An 18919-nucleotide genomic window follows, 5' to 3' on the forward strand; every position below is an offset into this window, starting at 1 on the left:
TGAAGGAAGAAAAGAAGGAAGGAGAAAGGAAGGGCTGGGGCAAGAAAGGAAAGGAACTTATCATGGCTCTGAGTGAGGGGCTCTTTCTGGAGGAGTTAGAATAGAAGCCCACTGTGACTCAAAGTCACAAGCCTCATGTGTGGGTCTTGCCCTGGTACTGAGGGAGACTATTAGTCTGAAGATTCTTTCTCTGTGGAAATCATAATCATTTCAGGTCCTGAGGAGTATGGGGGCCACCCATGAACAACATCTACAACTCCATCATGGCTGGAAGGGGCCTTTGCAGGGCCCGTGGAGCTAGTGGTTGAGGGGAGAGCGCTGACTAACCACTTTCGAAAGCAGAAAATTTCCATTGACCTGTAGTCAGGGACACCTCCCTGCCCCTGGCAACTTCTCTTTCTCCTTATTGGAATGTGCCCGAGGAGTGGCGGTAACTCTGCTTCCAAATTCCTCAGCTCTGAGTTTATGAACCTTGGGGCTGCTGGAGAGAAGGCTGCACTGGGGCAGGGTTGCTAGTGTGTGGCAGGGAGGACAGATCAGCAAGAGCGACCCCTGCTTGAGCCCCACTGTCACGTGGCTCTTTAATGACTCCAGGCTGCATTCCACATTGCTGCTGACTCCTTCCATTGACACTCTTCTTCTTGGAATGTGCCAGTATGATACGTCTCTTTGTTCACTCTGAAAGAAAAAGAAGTTTGCTTTGCATAATGTATCTAAAACCCAGAGTTAAATTGTACAGCTAGCGCCGGGCCTTTAATCCCAGCACTTGGGAGGCAGAGGCAGGCGGATTTCTGAGTTCGAGGCCAGCCTGGTCTACAGAGTGAGTTCCAGGACAGCCAGGGCTACACAGAGAAACCCTTTCTCCAAAAACCAAAAAAAAAAAAAAAAAAAAAAAATTGTACAGCTATCACTTGAAAAAGGACACAACAAACATGTGGGGTTCTCGCCCTCACACGCAGAATGATGCTGGCGGTGGGTCAAGGCCTGCTCAGCACTGTTGTAGGTTTTGTTCTTTTGGTGACAAGCTGAATAAAAATATATAAGTTCTTTTTAGTAACAAGATTTTATCGCAGGATGAAACTCACTAATTCTGATGAGGATGGTTTGGGGTTTGGTGTTGAGGCGTGGCTACACCCCGACAGAGATACCCAGGGGTGGCATAGTTAGTGTGAGGTAAGAAGATGGCTGGTGACCTCTGACATGAACACACAACATCAAAACAAGGCCAAAGCTAAAGCTTCCACACTGGCTTCCCTTAAGCAGCCCGAGGGCCATTGTGAGCCATCATCATCTGTAACGTGAGGCACGTGGAAGGCACGTGGTTATACCTGACATATCGTTGGTGGGCAGCTAATGATCATTTAGGACATAGTTTTTACCTGGTTTATTAATGATTACTTCAGTGCTTCCTAAGCCAGCACAGGCCAGAAAGGCTTCTTTAAATGTTAAGAACCCACAGGGCCCCGTGAGATGGCTCAGTGGGTAGGTGCCTGCTGCTAAGCCTGACAACCCCTCAAGTTGTCCTCTGACCTCAGTACATACCCAGGGACATACATGCACAAAGTAAATAAAAATGGAAACCAAAAAAGAGAACTAAATCTGATATACATCATAAAATGGGATAATTGGGGGTGCATACTGGGGAATGGAGCAGATATTTGGGTAGTAATGACACTTGGTAATAACAAGTAATGACACTTGGTCATTACTCCATTTTCACTGCCACAGGCCTCCCAGTGTATACTGTCAGTGTCTTCAGCAAGTTTGCTCAGACTCATTGTAGCGGTGTATGGATAATTCTGTGTTGGAGAAAATCCATACATTATAAAATGGCTAGGAGAGATGCCAGTATCACCTCCCCTCCTGGTTATGAGAATCAAAATTATTTCTTAACAGACATTGCCAAATATTTCCTTGGGGAATAGAATCGTCCCTGGCTGAGAGTCACTGGTGGAGAGGCATCGTCCAGGTACCCACACTGGGTCTGTGTTTGCCTTCCACACTATGGAGCCCTCAGCGAGGTGTTTCCCAACCAGACCAAGCAGGGTCACCCAGAGACATTGGGCCCACTGGAAAGTCTAGTCGAGTCTGGCTGTTAGGATAGTTAGCGCTCCTTAGGCACATTCTGCTTCAGCCATGATCAGATGATGGCAGCACAGATGATGAATCAGTTCAGAGAATGAATCAGCGTTTGAAATATATGTGTACCAGACATGATGGCACATGCCTGTAATTCCAGTCCTGGGGGGGAGGGTCGCTAAAGCGGGAAGATCAAGAGTTCAGAGCTAGGCTGATGCATGCAAGAGCAGTCTTAAAAACAAACAACTTACATGTGTGTGTTTGCATATATGAGAGTGTGTGAAATACTGTATAGGAAGTGTTAGTGCATATCACAGCAGCTGGGCGAGCACCAGTCTGCTCACGTGAAGAGGAGAAACTCAGTTGTATGTGAGGGAACCGCTTTGCAAAGACCCTAACCTCATCTTTCGCTTCGCTCTGAGGTTCATTGTTACTGTGTGGCTATCTAATGCCTCTTGAGAAATAACTTGGTTTTTGCTAAGAACAAATTAGTTAATACGAAGTTTAGTGTATGACGTGTATAGTTTTGAGACACACAAGCCCTATTACCTACATTTTGGGTGTTCACATTGATACTGATAAAAAAAAAAAACGAATCCATCTGTAAACACTAGACAGTAGTGCTCACACCTTTGCCTGGAGGTCAGCTGACTACACTCCAGCAACAGGAGTCTTCTCCTTTTTCTGGGTTATTTTACACACCATGCTATGCAAGGCCAGGGATGGTTTGACTATACCACAACAATGTGACATTCACACAGACCTCCTTGCAAGTTTTCTTGGGATTCGTTTGACAGCCTCTTGACCTCACAGTTCTGGTGGGAATCTGAGAGTTAACTAATGAGCTGTTTTCTGCATTCTTCTTCCTGCTGAGAAACCTGAAATTGAGAGACCTGTAGAAGATTGGACACCTTGGCCATTCTTCATGTTAGTGCTCGGGAAAACACAAACCAGTTGCAAAGAGTTTTCACTGTATCCATCTTGGTGACCCTGTTGGCAGACGTTGCAGCTGTGGAAGCCATGTTCAGTTGCTCACCAGACTTTGAGATCTGTTGTGCATAGCCTTGGTCTTGTATTTTGATGCTAATTCTGCTTTCCCAGGAGGGGCTGCAGAGGAGGAGTGAATCAGTATACAGGTGATTTCTTGGGACCCTTCTGCCCACCTTAATTTGTAAATTAAAGGCTAGAGCAGAAGGGGAGGTGGAGCAGAAAAGTTTGGGGTAAAAGGAGAGAGAGAGAGAGAGAGAGAGAGAGAGAGAGAGAGAGAGAGAGAGAGAGAGAGAAAGGAGAGAGAGGTGGAAGGACAATGGAGGTGAAAGACTTGGCCTGGAAAAACTGCAAATTATAAGGGATCTCATAGCTGGGGTATAGAGTAGTGTAACAGTAAATCTGCCCAATCTAGGCGTGCAGTTAATATTCATAATTATCGAGTTGTGTTTTCTTTGACTGGGCTTATTTGGGTTGGAGATTTACCACAACAAAGATCATTTGCCCTGACCCCGAAGCCCATTTGCACACTTACCAACACTTCCTCTGTGATGTGCAACACATCTTAGTAATGACTTCTGGCACAAGCGACTCACGCGACATTGGTTCCGGGACCACCTCCCTGTACTAAAATCTACAGATGTTTGTGTCTCTCATAAAATGGCATAGTGTTCGCATATAAGCTACATGTCCCCCTGAAGACTTTAAATTATTCTTGGGTTACAGCTAACACCTAATTTACAATAAATACTGTGCAAAGAGTACTTACTGATTAGGAAATGACATAGCTAAAAACTTTTAAAGTCTATCGTTGTCAAGAGAGGAGCTGTGTTTCCCCTAAATGTCCAGTTCTAGGCATGGTACTGGTATCCATGTGTGTTGAGAGAGAATCTGTGTTCCTGTTCAGTCCACAGACATGGGAAGAATAGAAATGGAGACTGGAGGTACTTGGTTCTCTCTCTCTCTCTCTCTCTCTCTCTCTCTCTCTCTCTCTCTCTCTCTCACACACACACACACACACACACACACACACACACACACACCCTCAGGGCTCTTTCAAATCTTAGAGGGACATCCTGACTGGGGTTATTTGGGTGGGTTTGGGATTGCTTGAGTCGGCTCTTAGGGAGCTTGCTTCCGCCATCTGCCTGATAGATGAAGAGACAAGAGATGATAGATGATAGAGAGAAGAGACAAGTTAGGTATGATGGTTAAGTCTAGCCAGGGTTTCCTCTAAGTCTGGTTTGACTCTGGGTAACTATATCATGTTAACTGTAAGTTTTCTTTGTTCCAGGTTTCAGAGGGTTCTGTGGTCCAGTTTTCATCAGGAAACTTCTCCTTGACAGCAGAGACACAGGAAAGGAGTTTCCCTCCAGAAAATGAGCATCTGCTACACTGGGCCCAAAAGGAATATGGAGCAGTGACTTCATTCACCGAACTCAAGATAGCAAGAAACATCTATATTAAAGTAGGAGAAGGTAAATGCTACATGGCTTCTGTCAATGACGGATTTATAATCCTTGGTTGTTTGGCTTTCTGAGTCCAGGTGCTCAGAGCCAGGGATGGTAGGATTCCAGAGTCCTGGAACTGGCAGAGACCTAACAGATGTCATGAGATCTACTCTTCTCCTACGCTGCCTCCTTTTTATTCTTCTACAGGGATGGGACTGGTTATGACCAGCTCAGAGGTAGGGAGGAGTATGGCTGATAGAAAAGGAGGTTGGTGCGTAGGATTTAGAACCAGTCAAGCATGGAATTCAGAATAAACAAGGGGCTAAGTACTGGGGAGGGGGCAGCAGTGGCAAGGGATACCCTGAAGGAGGCAGGATGGGTTAGACATCTGGGGCAGCTTCTCACCTGTGATTCTACAAGTGTTTCAAGCCAGTGTCCCTTTCTGATGTTCAGAGATCAGTTAAATTCTAGTCACTAACAGAGGGGATAGCATTCAAATACATTTTTAATACTAATGCTTTTAATAATAATGCTTATTACAAGGACAAGTTCTTGAAGAAAGGAACTACATGCTTCAATTAGAAATAGACCATTTTAAGTTCTGTGCCTTGCAGAAAGATAAAATTTCCAACAACACATTTTTGAAAGCCTATTTTTTAAAGTGCTTTAAAAGAAATTTTAGTTGAGAATATTTGGGACCCCACCCACCCTCAAAAATCACTAGGAAATCGCCTTCATGAACGGGACCTGCTGACATCATTTGTGTAAACAATGTTGCAGCTCTTTAGCTGCCCCCTTGAACTGACAGCAGCTGTCACCTCCTCCCTAGATGTCATGCAGGGATTGGAAGCTATTGAATGTGTGGTCCCACATCTTGGATCTGGGTTGGTTTAAAGTAAAAAATGAGCCACCATTGGTGTGTAAAGGTGAGTCAGCATTGGTTTGTCGGCTACATACAGATACATATCTGGAGTTGGCACATGTTCAAGAAGGGGATATTGTTTCTGTTATTCTATTCAGAGTTTAGGGGTAAGTGGATGTACTCTGATCCACATTACTAGGAAGTGGCAAAGCCAATTCTCAACTGTAGAATTCCTCACTCCTGTGTCTAATGCTGTTACCTGATGCTGTACTTGAAGTCTTAGCCAAGTAAGCACATCCCCAGAATGAAGATGATCTGCTGATTGGAAGGTGCTGGCTGGCCTGAGGAGGCTTTTAAAGTGGAATGGGGTTTGAATATCCTAAGTTTTTTTCCCAGATTCTTGTGGTAGTCAGGTCTCATTGGAACAAACAGATTTTAAAACATGTCTTCATAAAGACTGTAAGCCAGCAGAATCCCGTAGCATGAAGGAAGGGATGAAGAAGGAATGACGGGATGAAACAATTCTTGGATTGTTAGAACAAGAAAACTTGGAGTGGAAGCATTTGGAATGTCGGACCCCAATTCCTTGACAGTGTGTATAGCACAGTAGTCATCTGCCCCAGAAGCTGTGACACTCAAGTAGCCAAGCTCCACACTGACTAGGAGAAGCACAAGTAAAACACCTGGTGCCCAGCTGGTAAAAACTGGTTGCCTTCCTTAAGTATATAGGATCCCCTGAAACTCTACTCTAGCTGTTGGGTCCAAGTCACTGGCCCATGTCACAAAAAGGAGGAGCTTTTAGACCCCAGGCAACGTTAGCAATTACTTTGCATCAGTATGACTGGTTGGCTTTCCAAACATGGTCCCTAGCTATGAGTCTCTTCTTACTCAAACCCTTAGAGTATGGCTACCGTGTCCGGATCATCACTGTTACTGAGAACCTTGTCGGAAATACTATCTTGTTGCTCAGTCCTGGCCAGCTAAATTAGAAACATGGATGGAGTCAGCAAAGTGTGCTTCCACTATTGACAGGGTGAAGGAGCTAAGTGAAGACTTCTGGCTCTTATCCAGGCGCTATGGGTTCTCATCTTAAGAGCATAGTCCTTCATGGCAGGAAATGGAACCTTTGTATTCCTGCTTTCAGAGTAGATGGTTCTGGGTCTCAGGGTCATTAGCCATGTTATCCTCACCGTCCTTACCAAACTTAAGAGGTTTCTACCTGCAGATTGCCATTCATGGTTTCCTTCCCACTTAGCACTTGGTTTAAGTTTTTATACCAACCATGTGGAAAGGCACTTGAGCTGAGAGACTCCACACCATAAGAAGTTATCAGCTCCTTCAGCTTGCTTGGTTGACAGTGGCACGTAGGACTGGAACCCCTAATAACCACAGCTTTAGACAGTTAAACTTTTCCTAGCGGCTCACCAACCTGGAGAAATCTTTGTCTATTTGTCTCAAATTTCACAACGTTGTTGGTGGACTCGAAGAAGCCTATACTGTGCGTCTATTATGTGCCAGCTGCATGCGAGGCACACCTGTGTAGGAACTGCAAGCCACAGTCCCAGGAGGGTCTTTGTCTCTAGAGTCTTCTGGCCCATACATACCTCCTGATTCTCAATTAGATTTCAACACTGCGGTCCTGATATCGTTTTTCTGTCTTGTGGGTTGGGGGAGGCATCACGGCTGCAGCTGTGAAGTACACATTCTTCGTCTGCACAGAAAAACCCTCAGCAGATGTGGAGGAGGCTCCAAAGCCTGAATTGTTAAGCTGTGCGCTGTCTCCTTGGAGGAGTTTGCAGAAAAGAATGCAGGATACTTGAGCCAATGCTCTCTTGCAGCAATCATGGAAGCAGGGGCCATCCATATTAACTACCATAGTGCCCCCTGTTCTGAGGCGCTCTAGGGATGTTGCAAGGATTAGAGCTGCGGTGCCACAGTGTGAATTAGTTGTACAGGGTTGGGGAGGGCCGTGTCAACCCAGCCTTAGAACTTTGAAAGCTCGTTCCCTATTTTTAGGTGAGGCTTTCATGTGGAGGTGAACCCCATCACCCCATCCTTAAAATTTAAAAGACACAAGCCTGTCTCACTAAAGTGCCAGGTCTGGTTCATTCCCCTTCTGAAAATCTGGCTTCACCTAAAACTTCCTGGACACTGGTCCCAGCTGTCACTGTGCCAGCAGCTTCACTCAAGTTCTGCTTAAACATTTAAGGCGCAAGATGGAAATCCCATCAGGTGTAGTGCTGTGTAAATAGCATGTGTCACGGGGGAGTGTCTTCAGAGTCTTGGGGCTGGGATTTCTTTTCCCTGGTGGAGGGGTGAGCAGTCCTCAGCCAGTGGTATTTATAAAAGCACCGTGAAAATGGGAAAGAGATATGTGGGCCAGAGAACCAATAGCTACTTGTATCAAAGCTACAAGTACCCAAGGAGAAGCCTGTAGGATTAAAAATGGATTCAATGTTGCCTGTGCTCATGGAAATAGCTGGCTAGGTCAGACCTTCTGGTAGACAGATGACAGTCTTAAGTCTTCTGTGGTCTAGAAACACAGTGACTGGGGTTGTCTAGAGAATATAGACAAAGAGATGATTGAGGGAAAGAGCTGAGATTCTGAGTCTTGATTATTTAACCCACCAGAGGCTTCCAGTTGCATTCATTTTCCTGCATATGCAATGATTTCATTTTTTTCTCATATCTTTGTTGCTGTTTTGTTTTTTGAGATAAGAGCTATAGCCCAGGCTGGCCTCAGACTTGTTATGTAGCTGAGGATGCTTGTAAATTTCTAATTTTCCTGCCTCCAACTCTGAGTGCTGAGACTACGGGCGCATGCAGCAGAACCTTACCCAGGCTACTGAAGATGGAACCCAAGGTGTTTTGCATGCTAGGCAAACATGTTACCAACTGAGCTGTACTCCCCAGCTCAGGGCTGGGAGTCGTAGCCTCGGCTTACATTAACTGAAGAGCTTCAGAAAGGAAAGATGGCCATGTCCCACCTGATCTACTGAATCAGATTCTGAGGGACAGAGTCCTAAGATGTGGTTCTGACCCAGATCAAAAACAGAGGACCACTCTAGTGAAAAAGAGTGGGACAAAGCAGGGGTCAGAGGAGAACAAGGACAGAAAAGGAGTGGGTGGAGACAAAAAAGAAGCCACTAGCACTAGCCAGCAGGAAACCCATGGTAGCCAAGGTGGAAGGCATGACTGAGCAGTAACTGGATGAGGTTCCTCTGGGCTTGTGGCTTCTGTGTCAGACTCAATCACACTACCGCCTCTTTCCTTCCAGTCTGGTCCCATAAACTCACTGGTTTGATTGAGTGCCTTGTCTTTACTTTCAGATCAAGTGTTCCCTCCCACGTGTATCATCGGGAAGAATTTTCTCTCACTCAATTACCTTGCCGAGTACCTCCAACCCAAAGCCGCAGAAGGTTGTGTCCTGTCCAGTCAGCCCCATGAGAAGGAAATACACATCATCGAGTTAATCACCCCCAACTCAAACCCTTACAGGTGAGCACGTGTGTGCACACAAGTGCACCCATGTCTGCATGTGTGTACATGTGTGTGTTCTGAGAAGAGATGAAACGAAAGATCTGTTCTTCCCTGCTGTGAGGGTGAGAGGGGGCAGCAGCCCACTTCATTTGGAGAGAGTGAGGTAGCCATGCTCATGGTGTGGGTCACAGAAGCTGTGGAAAAGGAGCATGGTGCCGTGGTTTGCATCATCACCTGTTGGTAAATGTATATATGCCAGAGGGTTCTTGAAGCCCCTTCTCAACTTCTGGTATAATTTTTAAGACATGATGGTTCTCCTTTGCAATCCCCTTTGACTGACGTCATCACTGTTGAAACACATTAGAGTTACAGAGTGGCCTTATTAACAGAATTACCATTTTAGTCGGTCTCTTTTGATTCTGTTATATTTATAATGTCCTCAGAGCACGTATGCATGTAGAACTTTTTATCCCCCCACTGTGTGTGTGTGTGTGTGTGTGTGTCCATCTTCATTGTATGCACCAAGGATCCATTAGATAGCACAGTCTGACACTTGTGAGAGTTTGAGTCTCCCTATGAAAATACTTAGATTTTAAGTATTTAAAGTGATTTAAATACTTTGTTTTTAAGGAGCAAAAAAAAAAATATTTTCTACTCTGACCTGTATTTCCTATGGGCCAGTGACTCAAAGTTTACCTTTTTATTTATTTATTCATTTATTTTGTAGAGAGACTTTTGAAATGAGAAGTATAATAGAGTTTTAACTTCAAAATAGAATAGACTACAGATCAGTTTGGGTGAGAGTCCATCCCATGCCGTGTACAGACTTCTGTGGAGGAGCTGGAGTGTGTGCATACCTTCAGCCGGCCACTCTGGCCATTGTGTCTCACACGTGAAACCAAGACAGACTCTTCCCTCAAATTTGGAACGTTTAGTAAAACGTTCATTTAGTAAAAACCATTTTCTCTCATGCTGAGTTCTTAGAAGTTTGTATTATGCTCATCAATTTTGTATCAGTGCTTGCTTGACCACTAATTTTTTAAATAACTGTATATCCAGAAGTTTGGGAAAGTAAGTACCTATATGACTATTTAACTGTTACTGATGCCTTAAATGTAAGTCAAGAGGCCTTTTGCCTTTTATTTATTCTGACATTTCCTAGTGCACGTGCTAGTGTGCCTCCTGCTGTCCCCCTCCCCCACCCCCACCCCGCATCCGCCACCCACGTCAGGTTTTGAAAGGCTTCAGCATATAGGGATATAAAAGTTCCACAACAAAGGACCAAGGCACAGAACCTTGAAAACAGACAATTCTGCTTCAGAAGGAAACCCTTCAACTGGTGCAGCCTTGAGGAGCCTTCCTCCCTCCCCCCTCAAGAGGAGAAACACTATGGTGACTAATTAGTGTCAGGCCTGCGATCCTATTGTTATGTAAACCCATTTTGTTCAGTGTGCAGGAGCAATCTGTTTTGCACATGTCATTTGCCTGGGACCCGCGCCAGCGTTTTAATCCACTGGCCAGACACTGGAAACACAAGGCTTGGAGGCAATGGCAGCTCAGGTCTTGACTTTGCCTTTGGTTTTCACACACAGTGCCTTCCAGGTGGATATAATAGTTGACATCCGACCTGCTCGAGAGGATCCCGAGGTGGTCAAAAACCTGGTCCTGATCCTGAAGTGCAAAAAGTCTGTCAACTGGGTGATCAAGTCTTTTGACGTCAAGGGAAACTTGAAAGTTATTGTAAGTTGGTTGCTCATTTCTTGGTCTTGTTAAACAGCAATAATTTAAACTGTGGTCATGTGTTATTTTTGCAAAGGTTCTGCCTCTTTGAACTTTGTAAGCTCTCTGTTAGTTTTCACTTTGCAAACTATACTTGGTTTCTTCTGCTGGACAGTCAATGCGGTGGCTAAAACATGGCCTTAGGGGGCGTTACAAACTCGGGTTTGAGACTTGGTTCTGTTACTTAAAAATTATAGCTTTGGACAAGTTCTTAAAGCTCTCTGAATTCCAGTTACCTCATTATGAAAGTTCTGAAATGAGTTAGTGTGTTTTCTAGTCTTAGTAAATATGAAGCAATGAACATTTCTCATGTCTGCATATTTTTAGAGGCTTAATATCATGGTCCCGAATCTCAGCATTTACTCTGGAATCAGATGTATAAGGAGGGAAGAAAATCCAGCTGATCCTGCCCATGTCATAGACTTCCCTGTGGAGATAAATATATGGTGTAGAGTGAATCTCCACTTGTATCCAACTTCCAGGAGTAACACTCTGACAGAAAAGTAACTCTGGGCACTCTGGGGGAGGGGTGATGCTCAGTTAGTAAATGACTTTAAGACAAAAGAACTTCGAGCTCCTTGACTGTCAGTCAACCTAACTGAATTGGTGAGCTCCTGGTTCAGCAAGAGAATAGATCTCAAAAAATTAGGCAGATATAGATTCAAGAAAACACCTGATGTTGACTTCTGACCTCCACGAACACATATGTGCACCCTGCTCACACATATGTACATGTTTGACACATGATCCTTTCAAAAGTAACCAGCTCCCCTTTAACATTGCTTTTTGAAGCTTCTGTGAGGGGCCTTGCTGGCTGACAGGAGGGCAATGGTTCATGTTGAAAAGTTGATTGACTAAAGACTGGTAAAATCAAGCTTACCTCAGATATATTTAGGGAAAAAAAACTATTTGGCTCAATATTGGAGCAAATTTTGTGTGTGCATGAGAGAGAGAGAGAGACAGAGAGAGAGAGAGAGAGAGAGAGAGAGAGAGATCTCCTTGCCATCTCTTTTGTAAGAGTCAAATTTTTAGTGTATTATTAATTGACCAACTTCAATAACAGCTGGAGTGGATTTTAGACTTTTAATACATTAGGAGAAATCACATTTGCTTATGTTGGTTCTGCATTCCTCTGCACACTGCACTTCCATGTGATCTGCATTCCTCTGCACACTGCACTTCCATGTGATCTGCATTCCTCTGCACACTGCACTTCCATGTGATCAGCAGTAAGCAAAACCAACAGTTCCCTACAAGTCCAGTCACTTAGGTGAGCTCTCCAGAAGAGAGCAGACAAAACCAGAAGCACATCTTTTTTTTTTTATTAGATATTTTATTTACACTTCAGATGCCATCCCCTTTCCCCATTCCCCCCCCCCCTTAGAAAACCCCTATCCCATGCCCCCTTTTCCTTTTTACATTTATACATTTTTTTAAATAATGTTAATCATAAGCGTTATAAGTTTGGAATTGTTCAATCAGAGGTGTAACCCACTGACCAACCTAGATATAACAACTATCTTTGACTGGTGGAGATACATGAATATCTGCCTCCCTGTCTCCCCCCTCTTTCTCTCTTTCATCACCTAGCTTCTCCTCTCCTTCTTCTTCTCCTCAGAAGCACATCTTAATTTAAAATACTTTTTTCTTGTTCCTAGAGATGATGATGATTGTTATTATTATTATTATTATTATTATTATTATTATTATTATTTTACTTAGACTTTAAAACAGTCCAAATAATCCATCAAGTGTAGCAGTGATGCATGAAGCTGGTGCTGAGTGCAAAGCCTTGTCGTGATTTTCCAAGGTCACAGATATTTTGATTGCCTTCCTCTGGCGTGGCATGAGGGGTGGTGGTGACCTGGAGTGTCTGCTGCTTTTGCTGCCTGGCACACAGGCCAACTGTTTTTAGTTTCAAAATAACAAAAACAGGAAAGGGAATCATGCTTTGAAAGGCAGAAAACATACGGTACATTTTAATTCTCTGCTGGAGTTTTTATGCACTCTCTCAGCCCTGACTGGTAGCCCTTGCTGTCCCTGCGTGCATGTGCCTGGATCACGGTGGTCCTGGGCCTTGCTTGAATGTCCGTGTCTGTCAGAGGAGTCAGAGAAACTAAGAAAGACGAGGGAGGAATAAGATCGGCCATCATCCCATCTGTTTATATTCCTCTTGTTGGCTGCACTCCTGTTCCAGGCCACTTTTGGACAATACATAACAACATTGCTAAACAATTAGGTAATGTTTCGTGATGGTCTTTTATTCCCCAGTCAATTTCAGGCTATTCGACTTCTAACTCCCTGCCCCAGATGTGAACTGTGCTACGGGGAACAGGTACATGCTAAGACAAAAGTTTAGGTTGCAGCTTAGGAAGGGTGAAATGGTCTTCCCTTATCAGACAACATGGTTAAATGTGAACAGCAAAGGACTCGGACTCAACCAGACAATGCTCGATTCAAGCAGCAGCTCTAGCTGCCAGCTCATGGGGGACAGTCCGACTGAACGTGGTGTAACCATGAAATGGGACACGGTGACAGCACTCACTCACTGTGGGGTGCAGCCAAGCTCATCCATTCATCCAGCAAGTATTGTGAAGGTCATATAAGGTGTTTCTTTTAAAGCACACAGGTACATGGAGCATTCTCAGCTATGTGTGTTACCCAGGCTGTGAGTCACTAGCAGAGCAATGGTAGAACCTAGCTCCTCCATTAAAGGAAGACTAAGTAAGAAAATATATGTAAAGGTCTAACACAGACCTGTTGTATAAAGACTCACCTTCCTCCAGTAAGCGCTTGCTTGAAGAATTCACCCACGGGGAAACTCGAAGGGCTTCTTTAACCAAAGTGAAAACAGGAGACCTACCAAAGTTCATAAGACCTCGAAAGAGTAATGGCAGCAGCACACATGCATGGCTGTGTGCGGGTTTGTCAGAGGCACAGCATAGGCAGCACTGGGCAGTGGTTAGCGTGATAGGGAGGCTATGCAAAAGACCAGCAGCACCGGAGTGTGGCTCTGGCCCCTTCGGCAGGTCCCTGTGGACACGCACAGCCACGTACACAGCAGGGAGACCTCAGAACAGAAAAGAGGAGGAAACTTCTTAGAGGCTTCCTCTAATGGGTCAGAGAGTGGGTAAAGGCTCCTGCTGCCCAATCTGAGGACCAGAGCTCTGTCCCTGGGATGCACTTGGTGGAAGGAGAGGGCCAGCTCCTGCAAATGGTCCTTCAAGCTCCACATGTACACACGCATGTGTGCGTGTGTGCAAACACACACAGTGATAAAGTCATAATAAACTTAAAAGCCAAGTTTTCTCATGTACTCTTTGAAAGTATGCTAGTTTAAAGGCTCCGTGTGCATATTCTCAGCATTTCCTACCCTCTCTAAAGCCCTCCTTTTCAACATAGTTTCAAAAGCATGGGACAGAGCCACTTTGACCCAACCCAGCTACTAGTTCACAAAATGGAGCTGAAGATTATGGCGGTGATATTTTGGGAGACGCCCTTTGAGCACCCACTTGGGCTGCACTAAGGTTGGAAAGTCTGGCGAGTCCTAGGAACACAGAGATGAGGAATTTACTTAAGGCTGAGAACCAGCTTGCCTTCCGTCATCCTGCCACTCTCCTAGTGCAAAGTGATGTCTGATCTTTTCAGTTCCAAGCCACAATTAACGTGAATCACACTGACAGCTTCTATGGTTAATGTGGAAAGGCGTGAACAGATTATTCCGTCCTTGTGCAGCAGAACAGGTGGCCATTGAGATGATGAGATTCTGGGAATACAGTATTTTCTCAGCTGTCTGACAACATGAAAGTCTAGGGCAGATGAGGCCAGGCAGTATTGTTTAGGCCAAGGTTGCGGTTCCAGCCAGTCAAAACACATGCTGCTTTGAAGGGCTGGGAGATGCTGCACCTCAGAAGGCTGGCTGAAGGAAGCTCTCAGAGCTGCTGGGTCTTATTATTTCAGCCCCAATTCCTGCCGTCTCGTCCCATTTTCAATCCCATTTCTTTTTCTCCTCTTTCTCTTTCTGTCTCTCTCTCTTTTTCTTTTTCTTTCACTCTCCTTTTTCTTTCTCTCTCCCCCTTTGTCTCTCCCCCTTTCTCTCCCCTACACCTCTCTCTCTCCCTCCCTCTCCCTCTCTCCCCCTCCCCCCTTCCTCCTCATTCTTCCTTTAGGAGTTTTCCTCTGAATGTGAGTAAGAGCTAATGTTTGTCAGTCTATAACCCAGCTTACAGATGGTGGCAGGATTTGTTTCTCACTCCCTCCAGTTTCTTTGCGTACACATGGGAAGCTGTGACAGGTTTGCCCCTAGATAAGCTCTTTGGGTAACAGGAGAAGAACTTGGGTGACACTTTGAAGCTTTGAGTTGTAGTGTGTGTCTTCAGCCAATCTCCCACAAGGAGGCCAAGAAAACGGAGAGCCTGCGAATCTTTTATGGCTCTACAGTGGGAAAGGATTAGTATTTGGTCATGTTTGGGGTAAATAGAATGGGAAACAAATGAGGAATTTAGGAAAAATGCTACAGACGCGCAGGAGAAAATCAGTGGGCATGGAAATTAAAGGGACGTTGATTCGGCGTGACAGTGGTATAATCTGCTCTGGACGAGCCCCAGCCCTGTTGAAGCAGTTGTGGGCACTGTGCCTTCCCATTGGGTGCCTCTCAGTGACCAGCCTCCTCACTCACTCACGGGATCCCTGCCACAGGAGTCAGCAGGGGACATAGACATTTACTATCCTGTATCTGGGCCAGTCAGAGGCCATTCATATACATCCTTGAAAGAATCTTATCACTTTAGTGTTGTAACAGATTATTAATAAAAACTAACCTTTATATGGCTTTAAGAATTTCTATATTGTTATAGAGAGGCCACATCAGTTTTAATATGCGTGTTGCCTATATAAGCATTTAAGGGCTTCCTCCTTTATTACTAAATAAAATGCTAATATTTGGGCAATATCTTAATTAGTTCTCCAGGGCATAAAATATAGTATATTAACAAAATTGGCAAGTGAATACAGTTTCAGAACAGCTAAACCAATCATAAATTACATATGAAATGTAAAGATGTGAGTTTTACTCTGTGGAAGCTAATAGTTTATACAGCATTGGGAGAGGCATGAGATCATGCCATCTTCCCTGTAGATCTAGGCCACAAGATGCAAAACCACAGGCATGTTTGTAAACACGGTGTGCATACCTGTGTGTCGTTTATAGACAATCTTATAAAAGAGGAAGGAAACATCTGAAATGTGTACTTATTGTACTAGTAACCAATATAAAGTAAGTGCTCTGTGAATGGGTGTCTCTTTGTGTGCTTTGCTTTATCTTAGTGTCTTATCCAAGGAAGACAAAGGAAAACAAAGGGTAAATCCTCTTTATGCAAGCTAGAATCTGGTTTCAGCTAATTCCTCATTCAAAGTACCCTTTATTCTTTGACAACTTTATACATGTATACAATGTATCTTGATGATGACCACCCCAACCCCCCTTCCTTCTTCCCCCATAGACACCGGTAAAACACCCTTCCCCACCTTCCAGTCCCCCCCCCCCTTTCATTTTTTTAACTCCCCGAGTCCCATTTTGCTGTCTGCTGGGATGCTGCCTGATGGTGGCTTGATCTCGTGCAGGTCTCGTGCAGGTCTTGGACTGCCGCTTTTAATCTTAGACTCACGGGTGAAATGTTGCTGTCTTTAGGCTCCTAACAGTATTGGCTTTGGAAAAGAGAGTGAACGCTCCATGACAGTGACCAAATTGGTAAGAGATGACATCCCTTCCACCCAAGAGAATCTGATGAAGTGGGCATTGGACAATGGCTACAGTCCAGTGACATCGTACACAATGGCTCCTGTGGCTAATAGATTTCATCTTCGGCTTGAGAACAACGGTAAGCATGATGGTTCCCACCTGTTGGATTCTGTCTCCCAGAGGAAGCTGCTCAGTGAGGGACTCTCATTTCCATGTGTATGTTGCTGTCTTCCTGTTATGCATCTTAATAATCTGTCTGTTTCACCATAAAGCTTAAACTAATGTAGTATTGGAGGCAACTATAACACACATTTTCAGGGATGGAGAGTTGCTTTAATGTCAGACATTTTTGCTGTGTATCCACTGTGATCACATGAGAACAGTAAGTGACCACTCACAGCTGACAACTCCAAGGCAGTTCAGAGGGAAGAAGCCTGTGGCAAGAGACTGCCGGTTATAGGAAAATAACCGCGGGGGCTTAGGCTGAGTAGGTCTTATTTGGGATGTGGAGGCAGAATTGCCACTCCAGTTTAGACGGCTATCCGAAGCAGAGCCTGCAAGCCCTTGGGGGTTCCTAGAGTCTTAAAGTGGGTATGATTTGAACTCCAAGTTTTCTGAGACCCTGACATGTTCCTTACCCCATGGTACATGCGCTGCGGTGCTGACACTCTGACGGTTCCAGCTGAAGGCTTCCACTCCCGACTTAGCATTTCTGTGCTATTGGGGAGATATTGCTTAATCCCCAAGCCTGAGCCTCAGATTCCCTGTCAATAAATCAAGAAAAGAAAAATAATGTCTATCCTGCTGGACTTCTATGAAGTTTTTATTGGTGGAAGGGGGTAGTGTTTTTGTTTAAATCAATGCACATGTTAAAAGCAGTCCAAAACTGTGGCTTCATGTAGACCCAGATAGCCATAGCATCCTTTTCAAAGGGATCTTGTAGAAGGAGAGGCCATGACTCCGAATCAGCTCTAGCTCACACTGAGGTGGGTGTGATCTTTAGCATAGGTCAGCTGGGCTCAGATCATAGTGGAGGCAGAGGATGCTGGGGGAACAACTAATTCTTTAAGTTATTGAAACTATGACAGCAGTGCACATCACTATTATGGAATTATATCTTTCTTTGAAGGGACAAGTGTGTCTAAAGAGCTCTTCTCCCCAGAGACTAGGTTCAAAGAGACCAGGGTACCTGCATATCTCCTAGACTTTTATCAGTCAAAAAGAAGGCAGCAAAATAAAAGAGCAACATCAAAGTAGTAGAGGAATCACCTAGTATGCTAGAGGACCTGGGCTTGAGCCTTGGTACTATAAAATAAAATATAAAAATAGCAATATTGTTTCAAGAAATCTTCTGAAAAAATGATTTTAAAACACTAGATTTCAAAGAAAGTATTTTATGAGCCTCTGCCTAGGATGTTATTGCCCCTTGTCACACAGATACATGGTTTGTTGGGATGTAGAAGAATGAATAGTTTGTAGCAGTCTCAATGGTGATGGAGCATTATGATCACACTAGAAGTTTGAAACATTAATGACTAGAGTTTGTAGTTTTTTCAAAGCCCCCAAAGTGATTTTAATATGTACCCAAAGCTGAGGATCACTGATATACTCCAAACTCTTAATTTTAAAACTGGGAAACTGAGTCACAGAGAAGTAAGTCACTTGTCGAAAGCCATTCAGCTAGTTAGAACAGCAGGATCAGAATTCAGGTTTCCACATTTCTTAGTTAATTCTATACATTCCTCATTTACTGTAACTTTGTTTCCATCCATTCTGTGCTAACTCTTGTTCTGTCTCTAATAATGACCATGGACCCGCATCAGTCACTCATAATGGCTTGCCTTCTCTTTCCACAGAGGAGATGAGAGATGAGGAAGTCCATACCATTCCTCCTGAGCTTCGGATCCTGCTGGGCCCTGCCCACTTGCCTGCCCTGGACAGCCCACCCTTCCGAGGGGAAAGCCCAAATGGAGGTCTCCCCTTTCCATTCCCGGATATTCCCAGGAGAGGCTGGAAAGAGGGAGAAGATAGGATTCCCCGGCCAAAGGAGCCCATTATTCCAGGTGTTCAACTGCTTCCGGACCACAGAGAGCCTGAAGAAGTGCAAGGGGGCGTGGACATCGCCCTGTCAGTCAAATGTGACCATGAAAAGATGGTCGTAGCTGTAGACAAAGATTCTTTCCAGGTCAGTGTTGTCTCCTAAATGAAAGATGTGACGCTTTCCCCAGATAGCTGCGACTCTGCATTTATTATTTTCCTGTAGTTATTTCACTTTTGAACTCCACACTTGGTGATGTTTTCCCAGTTGGATAGGCCACTTTCCCTTGGCAACGACCTTCATTCACTTCCTGTTGTTCTCAAAAGAGGAGGGGAATTCAGATCCTTGTATGTCAATATTTTGCTACTGAGTTTTCAGTTCCAGTAAACACAATTATTGGGCTGTTGACAGGTGCAAGGTGAGGAAAAGGCGAGAGGGGGAGGGGCGCGATGAAAAGGGGAGGGGCATGATGAAAAGGCGTGAGGGAGAGGGGCGCAATGCCC

General features: G+C 44.6%; 1 protein-coding gene across 1 annotated transcript in view; it reads left to right on the plus strand.

Annotated features, from left to right (window-relative positions):
* Tgfbr3 (transforming growth factor beta receptor 3) overlaps window positions 1–18919 on the plus strand; it is a 179234-nt gene that overhangs the window by 127280 nt on the left and 33035 nt on the right. Inside the window, exons 5-9 of the mRNA XM_034508479.2 lie at window positions 4361–4544; window positions 8709–8877; window positions 10452–10599; window positions 16328–16517; window positions 18235–18563. Coding sequence (XP_034364370.1) covers window positions 4361–4544; window positions 8709–8877; window positions 10452–10599; window positions 16328–16517; window positions 18235–18563 — 1020 coding nt within the window. The remainder of the gene's footprint in view (window positions 1–4360; window positions 4545–8708; window positions 8878–10451; window positions 10600–16327; window positions 16518–18234; window positions 18564–18919) is intronic.

This window comes from Arvicanthis niloticus, chromosome 7 (assembly GCF_011762505.2).
Source record: "Arvicanthis niloticus isolate mArvNil1 chromosome 7, mArvNil1.pat.X, whole genome shotgun sequence".
NCBI classification, from domain to species: domain Eukaryota; kingdom Metazoa; phylum Chordata; class Mammalia; order Rodentia; family Muridae; genus Arvicanthis; species Arvicanthis niloticus.